Source organism: Pelophylax lessonae (assembly GCF_965119305.1).
Source record: "Pelophylax lessonae genome assembly, chromosome: 5".
NCBI classification, from domain to species: Eukaryota; Metazoa; Chordata; class Amphibia; order Anura; family Ranidae; genus Pelophylax; species Pelophylax lessonae.
In genome coordinates this window covers 165557472-165575708 of record NC_138772.1, presented here as the reverse complement: position 1 = coordinate 165575708, position 18237 = coordinate 165557472, and the positions used below count along the sequence as shown (strand labels likewise).

The window sequence follows — 18237 nt, the reverse complement described above, 5'->3', positions numbered from 1 at the left end:
ATTATTAAATCGAGTTGCACAGAGCCTCATGGTATGTACAAAAACAACATGGTGCGTGGGGCTTCCATTAAAGTGTTACTAAACCCAGGACCCTGCATTCACTATATCTGATCTCCCACAGTACACAGAACATGTCATTCCAATTATTTTAGTAAATCTAAACTGCCAAATACCTTTTCTCTTTTGCAGTATATAGCAGTCTTCCGACTTCTATCGGTGTCCGGTCGAGGACTGGTTAAGGAAGAACTATAGGCAAAATCTTTTTCTTTTTTCTTTTTCATTTTTGATAGACGGTTACAACCCGTCAGATTTTTTTTTTTTTTTTTTTGTTCGCCATCTCTGACCCATTGCGGAGATTTCCCTGTCCCTTAGCCAAACAGGAAGTGAGACGAAATCCTTGAAAATTAGGGGAATTTGTTGGGGACCCCCTAGGTCATCAGAACTAGTGTCCCCATTGGAACATTTCCCCTCTATTACTTTTCTGGGGACAACCCAAAATTCTGGCATTTTTTTTTTTTTTTTTTTTACGTTCACTTTCAATGATAATGGTAAACAGGATGAATAGGGAGGGTGTATAGCAATAAAGGTGTTCTAATCTATCTCTACTCTATCCAACACAAAAAAAAAAGTTTTGCCTTTAGTTATACTTTAAAGCTTGTAGGAGGAGTTGTCTTTTTCCTCTGACTGTCCTATGAGGCTGCATGACTGCTGTACCTCTGTCTGCACAGTGCTGATTGGCCCTGTGCTGATCACATGCACCTTTCCAAAAAAAAAACCCCTCTAGCAATACACACCAAACTGAGCATGTGCAGTGTGCCTCCACGGCTCTGTGCTAGCAAAGGATGGATTGGGGAAAGTAAAAAAGGGGAGGATCAGAGAAAACGGGATCAAACAGCCTTTTTAAACACTGCGGAGGAATAACACTTTAGGTTCCACAGTGAGTACAGCAAGCATGCTTAAGTCCCGGTTCACATTTGTGCGATGCGGGAAGGCTGTGAATATGCAGCGTGATCCCGCATCGCATGCGCACCTCTGGCAGTTCACACTGCCATATGCGATATGCAGGGGGTGTCAATTAAAGTTAACGACACCTCCAGTTGCGATCGCATATCGCAGTGCGATCTGCATGTTCGCACAGAATCGGATCACAGTAGTGTGAACCACTATGCGATCCGATTCTGCTGCGGATGAAAAAAAGCCTCATGTGCGTGTTTATTGCGGATGCAGTGCGAATTCAGCCATACAAAGTGTATGGCTGAAATTCGCACCGCACATGAGATCGCAGGTAATTTAGGAGCAGTGCGCTCCGAATTAATTACATGCGATCTCTGCAATCGCACAAATGTGAAGCAGCACTTACTGCATATACAGACTGATTTTACTGTTGTGGGTTTAGTAACACTTTAAGAATGAATTTATTTGCGCACGTTCCCCATCCAAAGATAAGTAAGGCTAGCTTAATAGACCAAAAATAAAATGTATATAATAGAGCAATAACAATTGGAGATATGCACTAGCCAGTAGAGGAAAAGGTAACAATGTTCTTTTAGTATCACTTGCAATGATTAACTAGACACCTGGTTTACTGAGTAAACTCTGTGGCAGCTATCTTGTGTGCATAAAGAACAAAACTGCAAAAGCAAACCCGCGCCTGTCGGTATAACAGATAATTTACCTGTAGGAATTGGTGTAAATTCAGTTGTGGTCCTCTCAAGAAGTTAAAAAGGTAGTTAATCTTTTAGGGGTGTATCCAGAAGCAGATCCACCAGTTAAAGAAACTGCTTCCCAAAACTGTTACATTTAAGGTATGCCTTGAGTTTATAACTGATACTCAGTGTTGGGGGTAACAAGTTACAAAGTAATGGATAACAGTAACTGCATTACTGGTACTTTTTTTTGGTAACAAAGTAACGTAACTAGTTACAATACTAATATTGGTAACTACACTACTTTACTAGGCTATAGGAACTCGCTTTCCTGCGTTACCCAAGCCGTGCGATACAATCGTGATTTCGAGGTATAGAGAGGGATGAAGTTTATGACTTTTTGTTGCACTTTGTTTTATTCTGTTTTTTCAGGTTTTGTTCTCCTGTTTCCCAAAGCCTGTGTTTATACAATAAACTCTATGCAGAAAGAGTGTCATGTATCTTCTTCTACACGGTCAATTAAGAAAGAGGAAAGTAAAGTAATAAGTAGTGAAGTTACTTTTCAAATGCAGTAACTAGTAATGTAATCTCGTTACAATTTACAGAAGTAACTAGTTACATTTTTTGAGTAACTACCCCAACACTGCTGATACTAGTGTGTTTATGTTAGCTCTCAACCAAACTGTCAAGCCACAAATGACTGATGTCACAGCAGATCATACATGCATTGGCAGCTTCTGATCAAACAGAGGCTAATATAGCAGCTTCCTTGGCTGTAAAGTATAAGAGGGTTTAGTTCTGCTTTAAGATTGGAGAAGAATTTCCAAAATCGGAGCCCAGGACGCTGCTTGCTTCTAGCTGATATACCCAGCCATGAGACTAAAAAACAAACCACCTCAACATTGGGTTTATAAGCCCGTACAAACAGGCTGAACATCGGGTGGTTTCTTTTTGAATCCACCGACATTCGGCCCGTGTGTACAGCAGCCAGTCTGACAGAAGTCAGCCGAACGTCTGGCTTCTCGAAGAGGCATGACCGAAAAAGGTCTGTCGATCAGCGCACTCAGCCATTTGCTTTGAACGTAACTGGTGTGTTCTGGTGACGGAGGTGTCCCCAGTATCAGAACACAATAGCTCAGTGGGGATATTGCTGCACTAACATTGGATAGTTAGTACAGCGGCTCCTCTTGAGCGCTTCAGTTTTTTCTTTAAGCACGTTGGGGTAAACGAAAAAAGAACTGCTAGTGTGTACTAGGCTTTACTTGTGGTGTTCTGTAGTGGTATGAAAACAAACCTGTTATGGGTGTAATGCTGGCTATTCAAGGCTACCATTTTTTGGCCAATATAAATATCAAAGATTGCTTATGATTTACCAGTATAGATGGGATGGCTGAAAAAAAGCATTCGCAAGCAAGCAAGTAAAATATATATAAACATTTCTGTTATCCAGGAGCCAGAAAAAAGAAGGCTGTTGCTGTTTTAGTTCTTTCTCAGCAAAGAATACAAAACAGTATCCCTGGAAATCATAAAGACTGGCGCAGGCAGATTTTGCGAAAGTGTGTCTCCTGCATTTTAAGTCGTGAAGAATGTACCAAATTCATATACCTTGTACTTATTTGGCTCATGCTTTGCCACGTTATGTACGAGAGACACTTTCGCAAAATCTGTCTGAGCTAGTTTTTCTTTCTGTACGCCAAAAGAGATTTGGTCTTAATCCGCTCCACTTTTACATTTGGCACATTCAATGAGACACAATGTAAAAGTGGTGCATTCAATGAGACACAATGTAAAAGTGGTGCATTCAATGAGACACAATGTAAAAGTGGTGCATTCAGTGAGACACAATGTAAAAGTGGTGCATTCAATGAGACACAATGTAAAAGTGGTGCATTCAATGAGACACAATGTAAAAGTGGTGCATTCAGTGAGACACAATGTAAAAGTGGTGCATTCAATGAGACACAATGTAAAAGTGGTGCATTCAATGAGACACAATGTAAAAGTGGTGCATTCAATGAGACACAATGTAAAAGTGGTGCATTCAGTGAGACACAATGTAAAAGTGGTGCATTCCATGAGGCACAATGTAAAAGTGGTGCATTCCATGAGGCACAATGTAAAAGTGGTGCATTCAATGAGGCACAATGTAAAAGTGGTGCATTCAGTGAGACACAATGTAAAAGTGGTGCATTCAATGAGGCACAATGTAAAAGTGGTGCATTCCATGAGGCACAATGTAAAAGTGGTGCATTCCATGAGGCACAATGTAAAAGTGGTGCATTCAATGAGACACAATGTAAAAGTGGTGCATTCAATGAGACACAATGTAAAAGTGGTGCATTCAATGAGGCACAATGTAAAAGTGGTGCATTCAATGAGACACAATGTAAAAGTGGTGCATTCAGTGAGACACAATGTAAAAGTGGTGCATTCAATGAGGCACAATGTAAAAGTGGTGCATTCCATGTGGCACAATGTAAAAGTGGTGCATTCCATGAGGCACAATGTAAAAGTGGTGCATTCCATGAGGCACAATGTAAAAGTGGTGCATTCCATGAGGCACAATGTAAAAGTGGTGCATTCCATGAGGCACAATGTAAAAGTGGTGCATTCAATGAGACACAATGTAAAAGTGGTGCATTCAGTGAGACACAATGTAAAAGTGGTGCATTCCATGAGGCACAATGTAAAAGTGGTGCATTCCATGAGGCACAATGTAAAAGTGGTGCATTCAATGAGACACAATGTAAAAGTGGTGCATTCAATGAGGCACAATGTAAAAGTGGTGCATTCCATGAGGCACAATGTAAAAGTGGTGCATTCCATGAGGCACAATGTAAAAGTGGTGCATTCCATGAGGCACAATGTAAAAGTGGTGCATTCCATGAGGCACAATGTAAAAGTGGTGCATTCCATGAGGCACAATGTAAAAGTGGTGCATTCAATGAGGCACAATGTAAAAGTGGTGCATTCAATGAGGCACAATGTAAAAGTGGTGCATTCAGTGAGACACAATGTAAAAGTGGTGCATTCCATGAGGCACAATGTAAAAGTGGTGCATTCAATGAGGCACAATGTAAAAGTGGTGCATTCAATGAGGCACAATGTAAAAGTGGTGCATTCCATGAGGCACAATGTAAAAGTGGTGCATTCCATGAGGCACAATGTAAAAGTGGTGCATTCCATGAGGCACAATGTAAAAGTGGTGCATTCCATGAGGCACAATGTGAAAGTGGTGCATTCCATGAGGCACAATGTGAAAGTGGTGCATTCCATGAGGCACAATGTAAAAGTGGTGCATTCCATGAGGCACAATGTAAAAGTGGTGCATTCAATGAGGCACAATGTAAAAGTGGTGCATTCAATGAGGCACAATGTAAAAGTGGTGCATTCAATGAGACACAATGTAAAAGTGGTGCATTCAATGAGGCACAATGTAAAAGTGGTGCATTCAATGAGATACAATGTAAAAGTGGTGCATTCAATGAGGCACAATGTAAAAGTGGTGCATTCAATGAGGCACAATGTAAAAGTGGTGCATTCAGTGAGGCACAATGTAAAAGTGGTGCATTCCATGAGGCACAATGTAAAAGTGGTGCATTCCATGAGGCACAATGTAAAAGTGGTGCATTCCATGAGGCACAATGTAAAAGTGGTGCATTCCATGAGGCACAATGTAAAAGTGGTGCATTCCATGAGGCACAATGTAAAAGTGGTGCATTCCATGAGGCACAATGTAAAAGTGGTGCATTCCATGAGGCACAATGTAAAAGTGGTGCATTCAATGAGGCACAATGTAAAAGTGGTGCATTCAATGAGACACAATGTAAAAGTGGTGCATTCAATGAGATAGGATGTAAAAGTTTCGCATTTTAGAACTACCTGTATTTGATGCACGTGTCGCTGTCCGAACCTAAAGCATTGCCTTGATGAATTTAGCGCAATACATTTACAAGAGGGATTAACACCAGAAAAGTGGCACAGCAGCTTTATTGAATTTCCATGTTTATTTCTGGATAAACTTAAGTTGAACCATATTTTGTTGCTTGGCCTTTATGTTCACCTGTACCTTCCAATGTGAAATTCTGCCTGCAGCTGCTCTTTAGTTGTTTTAGTAAAACATAGGATTAAGAACATTTGTTTAAAATGGTAACCCATAGGAGCCAGTCAGCAATCACCCCGCAGATGCTTGCTATTCTGTGCCTCTGAAAGCTGACACTCGATAGGTTGACTTGGATTTTACACGTTACTGCTTTCTAGTGCAGGATCCACTTTACAGAAAAAGAGACCAGGGTGCCGCTTACTCATGTAAGCCCAGGGTGCAGCTTGGTCTGCTGGACATAGTGAATCTGCTTCTGGATGCTGGATCTACTTTTGGATACACCCCTAAATACCAACCTGTTGTTGAGAGGGCCACCACTGAATTTTACACTTATTCCTACAGATAATCATCTGTTATACTGGCAGGCGCTGTTATGCTCCTGCGGTTTCATTCTTCACACCCTATGACAAAATTGACTCCGCCGTGAAAGAGGTCTTGTGTATCTCTACTTTCCTTATCGGCAGTACGGTGACCTTTCTCTACTTGTTAACAATAGCCTCATAGTAAAATTTTTGCAAATAGCACTAAACATGAAAATGTCATATGGGTATAAAGAAAAATTGGAGCAAGGCCTTTGAAAACATCCACATTGCCAGAAAGAAGTGTAGTGCAAATGTCTTATTGAATGCCCCCCCCCCCCCCCCCCATTCGTTTTTCCAGTTATGTCTAGAAGTTCTTTTAAAAAATTAAGTTGCTGGCGGCAGAACCTCTTATCTGACATGGACCAGAGTGAAATATGTGAAGAGGAATTTATCTTTTAAAAAATACAGATCGCTTATTTATTAACCATAGTAGCATGCTATACAGATGTGCTTGATTTGGAGTCCAGAAGCCAGCAGAACATTATGAAAATGAATGAGTTTAAAATAAAAAGGAAAGGAAAGAGAACGCTATCCCATCACTGGCATTTCTCAGCTAGGGAGTTAGGGGCCATACACATGGGCCGAATATCCGGCGGCATCGGCCACTGGCTGAGAGCTGTGACTTGTGTGTTCTGGCGGTGGCCATCATCCCGTCAGAACACAATAGCTCAGCGGGGAATATCACTATACTAACATCACATAGTTAGTACAGCGGATCCTCCCGAGCTCTTTAGCTCTTCAAAAAACAAATAGTGTGTACTAGGCTTAAGGCTATGTTCACATTAATCCACAGGGGCTAGTGTCAGGTCAGGGAGCAGTGTGATGCCTGTCTCAACGCATTTCATTGCCTCGCCTTTTTTTTTTCTTTAACTTTATTCGACATTTCAGATAGTGGCACTTGATTTGTTTCTCTGCACAGCAGCACATTGCATTTCTCTGTTGTATGGTGACATGCAGTGTCCTCCGTTGCGCTGTGGAACAACGCAGACATGCTGCATTTTTCTATACTGCACATCACACAGACCGTGTGTTATGAACGAGGCACATTGAAAACAATTGTTTTCTATGTTCCCTAGTGGTGACCTGCTTTAATCTAAGGGTGGAAAAAAAATGCAGGTCACCGCACACAGTGTGAACAAGCCCTCAACCATACTGTTTAATGCTTGGGCAATAAAATGCAGGCATTGGCATGGAATAAATTTGCGGTATATAGCCCAGAGTGGGAAGCAGTATCACTCTGCATGATAAATTGTCCCTTTTTAGTGTTCAATATACACTATATTGTCAAAAGTATTGGGACCTCTGCCTTTACACGTACATGAACTTTAATGGCATCCCAGCCTTCGTCCGTAGGGTTCAATATTGAGTTGGCCCACCCTTTTGTAGCTATAACAGCTTCAACTCTTCTGGGAAGGATGTCCACAAGGTTTAGGAGTGTGTCTATGGGAACATTTGACCATTCTTCCAGAAGCGCATTTGTGAGGTTAGGCACAGATGTTGGAGAGAAGGCCTGGCTCGCAGTCTCTGCTCTAATTCATCCCAAAGGTGTTCCTATCGGATTGAGGTCAGGATTGCAGGCCATTAAAGAGGTTGTAAACCCGTACCATTTTTTTTTTTTGCAACCTGTAAGAGAAAGACATAATGAGCTAGTATGCATCACATACTAGCTCATTATGCAATACTTACCTTAGAACGAGCCCCCGCCGTGCCGCTCACTCACCTCTATGACGGGTGACATGTCCAGTCGCCCGTCTTCCGGGATCGCGGCATCCGGCAATCTGATTGGCCGGAGCCGCGGTGACGTCACTCCCGCGCGTGGGAGCCGACAGTCACGGCACGGGTCTCTGAAGGAACGGCACGAGCGGCCGTTCCTTCAGAGCGCCTGCGCCAGTGACGTCACTGGCTGCATGTAAGGTAAATATCTCCTAAACGGTACATGTTTAGGAGATATTTACAGTACCTATAGGTAAGCCTTATCATAGGCTTACCTATAGGTACAAGTTGTAGAGGAGGGTTTACTTCCTCTTTAAAGTTCATGTGCGCGTGTAAAGGCAGGCGTCCCAATATTTTTGACAATATAGTGTATTCATTCACTTTCGATACATGCGTGTCAAGTCATGTATACCACTTGCAGGTATTACCTCTCAGAGTTCACAGTAAGCCTCCTGTCAACGGCCTAGTCCTCTTTCTTTTTGAATGGACTGCGCTATCTTTTTTCAGGCAACATCCACAGTTGAGATCTTTTTTTCTCCTATATGACACTTTTTTTTTTAAATCCTGGTGCTGGTCCAGTAGTCTTTTTTTATTTGCTAGGCTATGTGTTCATTTGGGAGTTGATTTACTAAAGGCAAATATACTGTGCACTGCAAGTGCAGTTACTCCAGAGCTTAGTAAATGAGGTAAGTTTTACTTTGCAAAGAATACCCAATCACATGCAAGGAAAATTTAAAAAACAGCATTTTTCCTGGCAGGTGTGTGGATGATAGAAATCAGCAGAGCTTTACTTCAGATCTAGAGCCAGTGCAGATTGTATTCCCCTTTAGTAAATCAATCCCATGGTGTCTCACACGGTTCAGCCCCCCCCCCCCCCCCTCTGCTACAGCCTTTTATGACTGGTTACAAAGGCTTGTTACGAGTGAAAGCTAGGGGTGGGTGTCAAAACAAATACTTCCTCCTGATGCTGCGGACTGATGACATCATTCTCCAGCAAAGCAACTTGATGGGAGCTCAGCAACTGCTTTTTAAAGTGACCCTGTCAGGGCGAAAAAGAATCAAAGTGATGGTGCCTCGCAAGAAAAGAGCTTTTTTACTTGGCTTTTCAGTAGTTGCGTCTCCTACCTCGCCTCAATTTCCAGCTCTGCGGCCTCCATTATTGTCTTAGGCATTCGACAACGCCAGGAGTGTTGGATGCCCGAGTCTTCTGCCACAAGGAGGTAGCATGCCTGGAGTCTTACCTCCTTGTGGCACAAGACTCAGGCATCCAACACTCCTGGAATTGTCGAATGCCTAAGGCAATGATGGAGGCCGCAGAGCTGGAAATGAAGGCGATGTAGGAGACGCAACTACTGAAAAGGTAAGAAAAGCCCTTGCAGGGCACACCTTTATTTTAAAAGGGTACAGCATTTTTAAAATATTATTCACAGCATATTGTACTATTTTAGAAATGTATTCATGCAGGCTTATGAAGAAATAATACACTTTCAGTTTTCTCACATTTATTTTTACTTGTGTTTCGTTTAGTGGTTAGAAACTTCCAAGAATATGTAGAGCCTGGAGATGAATTCCCTGCCTCACCACAGAGGAGGGCTACATCCTCGCAAGAGGATCGGGATGAAAGTGTTATTCTGCCCCTGGGAGAAGACACCTTAACACATAACCTTGGCATTCCTGTAGTAGTAGTTTGCACAAAGGTCAGTTTTTTTTTTTTTTTTTTTTTTTTTGTTTTGTTTGTTTTTTTTTAATATATATTATGCAATACTCATTTCAGCTCATTGCCTGCAATATGTGCCTTTTATTACTTACTAGTAAATCTGTTTGGCATCAGCAAAGTCCTTTTTGCTATGTGTTTGCACTAATTATTCTACTACTGAAGTGAAACTCCAGGTTTGTTGAGGTAAAAGAAAAAAAAAAACCCTTGTGCACTATATATGTTGCAAGGGTTTGGCAAACATTAAAGTGGTAATAAAAACCAAAGCAAACATTTATTATATTGCAGCTTACCAATTCTTGGATGTGGTGGCTGTAGTATTTTGCTTTCTTTTAGTTTCACCTGGCGATGCAGGCAGTAAGTCTCTCTCTTGTTTTTTTTAACAGAACAAGCTGTCCTGCAGGTGTAGTAGTTAGATGGTTGAGACAGAGTATATACCACTGACAGAGGTGCTTACAACAATAACCTTTTTTTTTTTTTTTTTTCTTTTTTGGTACGGTTGAATAAAGATCCCAGTCCATCCAATTCAACCTGTGTGTGTGCTCATGTAAAAAATCATATCCCATAGCCCTGTACACTGTGTTCACTAAGATGCCCAGATGCCCATTTAAGAGTTTTTTTTAAACTATCAATACTTCCCACTGACACCACCAATTGTGGTAGTGAATTCCACATCCATACCGCCCTGACAGTGAAAAACCCCCTACTTAGTTTTAAGGTTAAACTTCTCCTCCAATTTAATTAAGTAGCTTCATGTCATCTTACACTTTTTGAGACTAAATATTTTATTCCCTATGCTAGAAAAACCTGTATCCCAAAAGGAAAAAAAACTGTTGCTATAACTGCTTAACCAATTCCCGCCTGTAGGACATCATAGAATGTCCTTGGATTGAAGTGGTGAAAGCTGAATGATGCCTGCAGCTACAGGCATCATTCAGATATCTTTGTTTTCAGCCGGTGATTCCCTGTAATGTAAAAGCCATCCTAGCGGCTATTCAGCCACTTGATTGCTTTTACTGGCAGCAGGAGGGGACATATAGCCCGCCCGCCCCCCCCCCCCCCCCCGAGCTGCCATCTGGTGTCTTTCTGGGCTCTACTGTATGATTACCATAGAGTTGGCCATGGACCAATAGGTCCCCGGCCATCTCTATGACCCTGGGAGTCCAGAAGCAACTTCATGACGTCCCTTCCGGCTCTGGCAGATGTAAACCCTGCCACTTTTTTTCCCTGGAGATAGCAGAGAGATATGTGTGTGTGTGTGTGTGTGTGTGTGTGTGTGTTTTTTTTTTTTTTTGTCATGCTTTTTAGGGTAAAGGAGATATCTTGGGCCTTATTGACCCCAGATGTCTCCATAAAGCATAAAGAAGAACTGTCATGCCTTATTCCTATTACAAGGAATGTTTAAATTTTTTGTAATAGGAATAAAAGTGATTAAAACAAACAAAAAATATGAAAGGGACAGTGTAAAAAATAAATAATAAAATAAAGACAATTTTTAAAGCTCCCCGTCCCTTTGTGCTCGCACGCAGAAGTGAATGCGTACGTAGGTTGTGCCCGCATATGTAAACGGTGTTCACACCACACATGTGAGATATCGTCGTGAACGTTAGAGCAAGAGCAATAATTTTAGCACAAGACCTCCTCTGTAACTCCAAACTGGTAACTTGTAAAAATTTTGAAAGCGCAGCCTATGGACCAAGGTTTGGTGCCAAATCACGAGTGTGCCCAATTTTAAAGTGTGACATGTTGGGTCTCTATTTACTTAGCATAAAATCATCTTTTATATTTTACCAAAAAAATTAGTTAAATATTGTGTTGTGTTGCATTACATTTTATTAAAGTTTTATTTTTTCTAAAAAAAAAATTGCATTTGAAAAATTGCTGTGCAAATACTGTGTGATTATAGTAAATTGCAATGATCGCCATTTTATTTTCTAGGGTCTCTGCTAAAAAACCTATTTCTCTTTCGTTCATTGACTGACACAGCTTCTGATATTCCAAACCATTGGGTTATCCTGCCCCTACTAGGCAGGAAAAAAGTCTGGCTACGCCTATGGGCTGTCCCAGGGGGTATACTCCCTCTCTGTTATAGGTACTCCCTCTCTGTTATAGGTTTTTTTCTGCCTATTCAGGAGTAAGGACCTAGTTCCTTGCTGGGATCTCTGGTCCTGGCAACATTATTTTTTTCCTGGTTTTTCCTCTGAGCTCTACAATCAACTGCCAGACTGGGCGATTGGGTGGATAATCTAGATCCAGTGGTCACCCCAGTCTGGCCGGCAGATTCTTTCTGCCTAATGTCCTACTCCTGTAGGGGCATTATAAACCAATAGGTATAAATATCAGGAGCTATGTCTGTCAATGAACATCAGAGAAATGGATTTTACAGTAAGCCAAAAATCCATTTTTTTTTTTTTTTTTTTACACCGAAGAAGATACAAAAGAAGTCTTACCATAATTTGAATATTTTCTTGGTACCTTTGCATGACCTCACAGTGTAATGGTTATCTGCTGTGGAGGCTCTAAAATCTCGCTCGGTCCTACATATAACATTGATTAGATAAAAAGTACACGAGAGAACAAGTGTATCACTTGCAGATTTGTATTGCGTCTCCAAAAAGATCCACAGTACTTCCCTGAGGATTACTTCAGCACTATTTCTTCCCAAAAGGCTGGTACTATCTTTGATCCAAGTTCAGCATCTATTCGTTCTTCCCAGACTAAAATTATAATTGCAAGATGACAGTCATATAAAACTGTCTGCACAAGTCTTTGGATCGTTGGCTGTGTTGTTTTGCACAGTATAGTGCCCCCCCCCCCCCCCCCCCCCACAGTATGTGACCAGCCAGAAAGTTAGTGTATAGCCTAATGGCCGGAATGCACGAGTAGAATATTGCCCGATCATTCAACCACCGACTTATGAAAAAGTGTTAGTTGGTTGAAAACGTTGCCAACATACACGGGCCGAATATCCCCCCGACCGTTGACCACCGACCATTGAAACATTGTTCAGCGTGATGATGTTCTACAGATGTTCTACAGATTTCAAATGAATGACCTTAACACCAATGTATAGAATATCGTTCGTTCGCAAACTAGGTGACAGAATTTTTCGTTTTCTTCAAACGGTATTTTCCGTTCACAATATCGATATCGCTCATTGATGGCTGGGCATTAATGAGTAGAATATTGGCCGATCGTTTGCTGAACAATTTTTGGCCGATTTTCTTATCGTGTATTCCTGCCATAAGTGTATAACAGCAGCCAGCAGGAGGGAGCACAGTGCCCAGTGAGAAACAAGGCACCAGATACACCCAGACTTGTTGGATACCAGCTCTTAAAAAAAATGATAAAAATGTAACTCCTAACTCACTGGAAAGGTAAGTATAAAATGTTTTCTTATTTTCAGATTTCGTTTGTTCTTCTTTTTTTTTTTTTCTTGTGTGGTGTCAGGGTAACTTTAAATGTATTTTCAATCCAACATCAGCACTTTTTAATATGTCCTAATAAAATGATGGTTTGTCTGTGTTCAGCTTTAAAGAAAATCCTTTTATTTTTAGTATACTGTAATATAGTCTCACAAGTCTATTTTAAATTTCCTCGCTTGCTTATTTTTCAATGCTTTGTATTGCAGTGTGATGCCATCAGTATTTTGGAAAAAGAGCACGATTATACAGATGAGCACTTTGACTTTATTCAGTCCCATATCCGGAAATTTTGTTTACAGTGTATCCTTCATATGTGTGAAAAATGCAAACCTGTATCTGTAGCCAAACATAGGCTTATTATTGTTTTATATACATATCAGTAAATGTGAACAATTAATCAAAGCAGTGAAGGTAGCCATGCCACCACCTGTTATTCATTCAGTATTTACAGTCCAAGTGATGTGTTCCTGTTACATGGTAGATGTGATGTTTATTTGAAATCTGCTGGGGTAGAACAATTTATGATCAATTAAAATGATTTTACCTCGAATTCGGCGATTGTATTGAGTATTCAGTTATGAACTTTTCAGTACCCAGAAAATTGTGAATCATGTTATGGAAGAACTTTCCAATTTTATGGTTGCTTTAGTGGAGAAAAGCTACAAATTTTGAGTACAAAAACTGAAAGAAATATTTGCCAATAGAGGTGTGTTGATAGCTTTCCTTAAAGTTTGCTGATTATGATGGTACCATCTGTTGCCTTCATGTTTTATGATACACTTTTAGAAGATATACTGTATGCCCTGCCCAGTGTTGCTTCCCTCTAACCCAGGTGCTGCATCTTTTTGACTTTCATTGCTTTTCTTTGTGGGACCTCAGCTGAGAGAGCAGAAGATACGTTATGCCCTGATTTTACATTTAGGGTCCATGAGACTCAGCCTTAGGCAGGCCATACATGGTTTGAATCTCGGCTGGTTCCTGCTGAACCAGCCAAGATTTGAACCATGTATGGACAGGCTGAATGTACCAAGTTGATCTATCGATCAACTTGGGTACAACCAGCATGCCGGGTTTTATCTGTGATTATTGATAGCGGCTGCTATAGCCATTAGCAATAATCACTGTCTTCTCCAGGCGGGGACGGCTTCCCTCGCTCTCCCCTGCCCCCAGAGGGTTGAATGAAAAAAAAAAACTGACAGCTCAGGTCTGAGCCGCTGTATTAACATTCTGATGTACGTACATCGATCTCCCTATTGTGTTCTGACTGGGGCGGCCCCCCACTAGAACGGACGGTCAGCAGACCATTTTCGGTCTTGAGCCTTCGACAAAAGCTGGCCTGGCTGCCAGACACACGAGCCGAATGTCGGCTGGTTTTTCTATTGAACCGGCTGATGGCAGCTGATATTCAGCCCCTGTGTACTAGGCTTTAGGCTACTTGGCTCCTGGGGTTTGCCCGGTCCTCATGGAAAATGGGATCATTCTTCCACACCTATTACGCCTTTTGAGATATAATAGTTTTATATATTGTAAAAAGATGTGTTCTCCTGCTGCAACTTCTTATGCCTGATGATGATCTGATATTTTCCTTAACTAGTTACTTTAAGATGGTGCCGCACTAATTTACACATCAATCAAAGAGAGCAAAAATGTTGACATTGTATATAAGTATATTGTTCAGCACTTATATGGATTTCCTTTCAATATGGCTGCTGTGGTTGTGGAAAAGGATGCAGTATTTATGTAAGTATTTAGTGCTGCTCTGATCGCAAAATTATGGCCTGCCTGTAGTGGGGGAATAATATCAGAGATATGACATATGGAAGGCTATCCCTTAATTTTATTATAGTGAAAGCCTATGGGAAAACTTGGCACCCTAACTCCTCCCACAGTTTTTACACTACATAGACCAGTAGTATACCGAAACGAGTGGATCGTTCCCGATCGCATTGCTATTACTTTTTGGAAGGTTTCGCTGAATGGTTTGCAAAATATTGTCGTTTTTGTGGCGAAATTGGCCCTATAGGAATGAATGGCGGAATGTTCAAAACTAGAGTGGGGCCTGAAAATAGTTGGAGGGTGAGTGAAGAAATATTGCCACAATATCTAAACTGCTGCCACTCCCTCATTGTTAAGGCCACCTACACAAATGTTAAATCAAAACGTTCGGCTATCCCTGCTGCCACTTAACATGTCCACATCGAAGCCATAGCCCTAATAGTTATTACACTATGACTGTTTGTTTCCAAATCACGCCGTCCATTGACATTCATTGAAACTGCACTCAAACCATCTCCTATTTTAAGGCCGTTTTCTAACCTGTGACTGTGCCTTCAGTTTTAATGTTTCATAGACATACTATACAACAAAATGTCAGCCGGGGGCTTGTGATTCCTAAGGTAGAAGTCTCTAAGCATGGTGGTGGGAGTGTCATGGTCTGAAGCTACAGGAGTGCTGCTGGTATTCAGGAGCTACAGTTCAATGAGGGAACCATGAAGCCAACATATACTGTGACATACTGAAGCAGAGCATGATCCCCCTCCCTTCGGAGACTGGGCTGCAGGGCAGTATTCCAACATAACGACCCCGAACACACCTCCAAGACGACCACTGCCTTGCTAAAGAAGCTGAGGGTAAAGGTGATGGACTGGCCAAGTATGTCTCCAGACCTAAACCCTAATGAGCATTTGTGAGGTATCCTGAAACGGAAGGTGGAGGAGCGCAAGTTCTCTTGCATCTACCAGCTCCGCAATGTCGTCCTGGAAGAGTGGAAGAGGACTCCAGTGGCAACCTGTGAAGCTCTGGTGGACTCCATGCCTAAGAGGGTTAAGACGGTGCTGGAAAATAATGATGGCCACACAAAATATTGACACTTTGGGCCCAATTTGGACATTTTAACTTAGGGGTATACTTACTTTTGTTGCCAGCGGTTTAGACATTAATGGCTTTGTGTTGAGTTATTTTGAGGGGACAGCAAATTTACACTTATACAAGCTGTACACTCACTACCTTACATTGTAGCAAAGTGCCATTTCCTCAGTGTTGTCGCATGAAAAGATATAATAAAATATTTACAAAAATGTGAGGGGTGTACTCACTTTTGTGAGATACTGTGTGTGTGTGTGTAGATAGTTTTTTTTTTTTATATATATATATATATATATATATACACACACTCACACTAAATTACCAACAGTATTAGGACGCCTGCCTTTGCACCCCCATGAAATTTAATGGCATGTCAATCTTAGTCCGTAGGGTTCAATATTGAGTTGGCCCACCCTTTGCAGCTATAAACTTTTTGTACGAATATGCGTACAAATATTCCCGCCCGAAAATCTATACGGGTATGGCCAGCATTAGACTGGCCATAGACACAAATATCTATGTAAAGCTGATCTTACACATTACATCCTGACTGTACATCTTCCTTTAGATTTACCAACAGCTATGTGGTGCAAGAACCTTCCTGATTGGATACCAATTTGATGGGGTTTTTTTTAGATATACTAATTGCAGTAGTTTGGTGAATCTAAAGAAGACTGTACATATACTGTATTTCACAATTAGGTTGTAATGTATAGCCAGATTTAGAATGCAAGCGATATCTGCCAGTTGGAGCACTGGGACACAGATTGGGTAACTCAGTCTGTATGTGTTTGCAGAAAACTGTTAATTTGTCAGTGTTTTGTAAAAAATCACTTGTCTAGTATATACTGTACGTATATTTTAGTGTGCATGACAGTTTTCTTGGGGAAAGGCTTGAAAATGATTGCAGAAAATGTGAACAAGTATTAATGATTTATTGTTATCACTTGGGGATGACCCTGTCTTTCTGTTGATGTTCACCTTTGTTCCAGTCCTGCAGGATGGGATAATGAGAAGAAGATAGGAATTTTACATGAAAACTTTCAAACACTAAAAATAGAGGATGCTTTTGAAGATATAATCACTAAACCACCTGTGCGAAAGGTACTTACATTTATATTGCCTTCTGTTGGAAATCCAGTATTATGTATGCTGCTTTGAGATAACTGCGCAACATGCATACAAAGAATTTATAAGGGAAATACTAAAATGTCAGTGTTAAATCATATAGCCTTAAGTAAATACAGTAGTTCAAGGACCGCTTACAGCACTGCAGTTTTAGGACGATTTGTCTTTTCCTGCACAGTGTAAAATGTTTCTTGTAGTCTGGAATAAACCCCCCTAAAAAAAAAATGTTCAAAAGTTAAAAGACCATCACTGATACTTTAGTATTATAAAAGCAACTTAAAGCAGTTCTCCGCTCTGGGGGAAGAAAATAAGTCGGCAGCTACAAATCCTGTAGCTGTTGACTTTTTTTTTTTTTTTAAATCCAATCCCATTTGGCCTATAGCAAAATGATAGTCGGGTGGTGTCTTTCCCATTCTGACTGGATGTCATATGACATCCTTCGGAAAATGCTGCTGGGGGGGCGCATAGCGCGGTGATTGGTGGCGCGGTATGTCACACCGCACCTCCGATCATTGTAAAGAACCGATGACATAGGCTCTTTACTATGTGACCAGCTCTGTCCAATCACAGCTAATCACAGTGTAACTAGGAAATGTCAGTTATTGGCATTCTTCTACTCGCACTGACAGTGCGTGAGTAGAGGAGAGCCGATAAGCGGCTTTCTTGATGGGGGATCTGCACTTATAATCAGCGCAGTGATTATCAGCGATGCCCCCCCTGTGGCCATCAGTGATGCCTGTCAGTGCTGCTTATCAGTGCTGCATATTAGTGCCTCAACAGTGCCATCCTATCAGTGCCCGTCAGTGCAGCCTCATCAGTTTACATCAGTAAAGGAGAAAAATTACTTATTTACAAAATTTTATAACAGAAACAAAGAAAAACGTTTTCTGACATATGTTGCTTACAAGTTAAAATCAGTATTTTTTGCTAGAAAACCCCCAAATATTATATATATATATATATATATATATATATATATATATATATATATATATATATATATATATATTAATATAATATATATATATATATATATATATATATATATATATATACACAGTGGGTACGGAAAGTTTTTTTTTTTTAGCAGAGACCCTATAGAACAAAATGGCGATCGTTGCAATATTTTATGCCGTGTGGTATTTGTGCAGCGGTCTTTCAAATGCAATTTTTTGGGAAGAAATAGTTTCATGAATGAAAAGAAAAACAACAACAAAACTGTAAAGTTAGCCTAATTTCTTTGTATAATGTGAAAGATGATGTTACACCGAGTAAATACATG

General features: G+C 40.8%; 1 protein-coding gene across 1 annotated transcript in view; it reads left to right on the top strand.

The window, feature by feature from the left end:
- Positions 1–18237, top strand: part of DYNC1LI1 (dynein cytoplasmic 1 light intermediate chain 1) — a 61647-nt gene that overhangs the window by 30727 nt on the left and 12683 nt on the right. Inside the window, exons 5-8 of the mRNA XM_082259467.1 lie at positions 9351–9520; positions 13169–13262; positions 14567–14702; positions 16820–16931. Of these exons, the coding sequence (XP_082115593.1) occupies positions 9351–9520; positions 13169–13262; positions 14567–14702; positions 16820–16931 (512 nt within the window). The remainder of the gene's footprint in view (positions 1–9350; positions 9521–13168; positions 13263–14566; positions 14703–16819; positions 16932–18237) is intronic.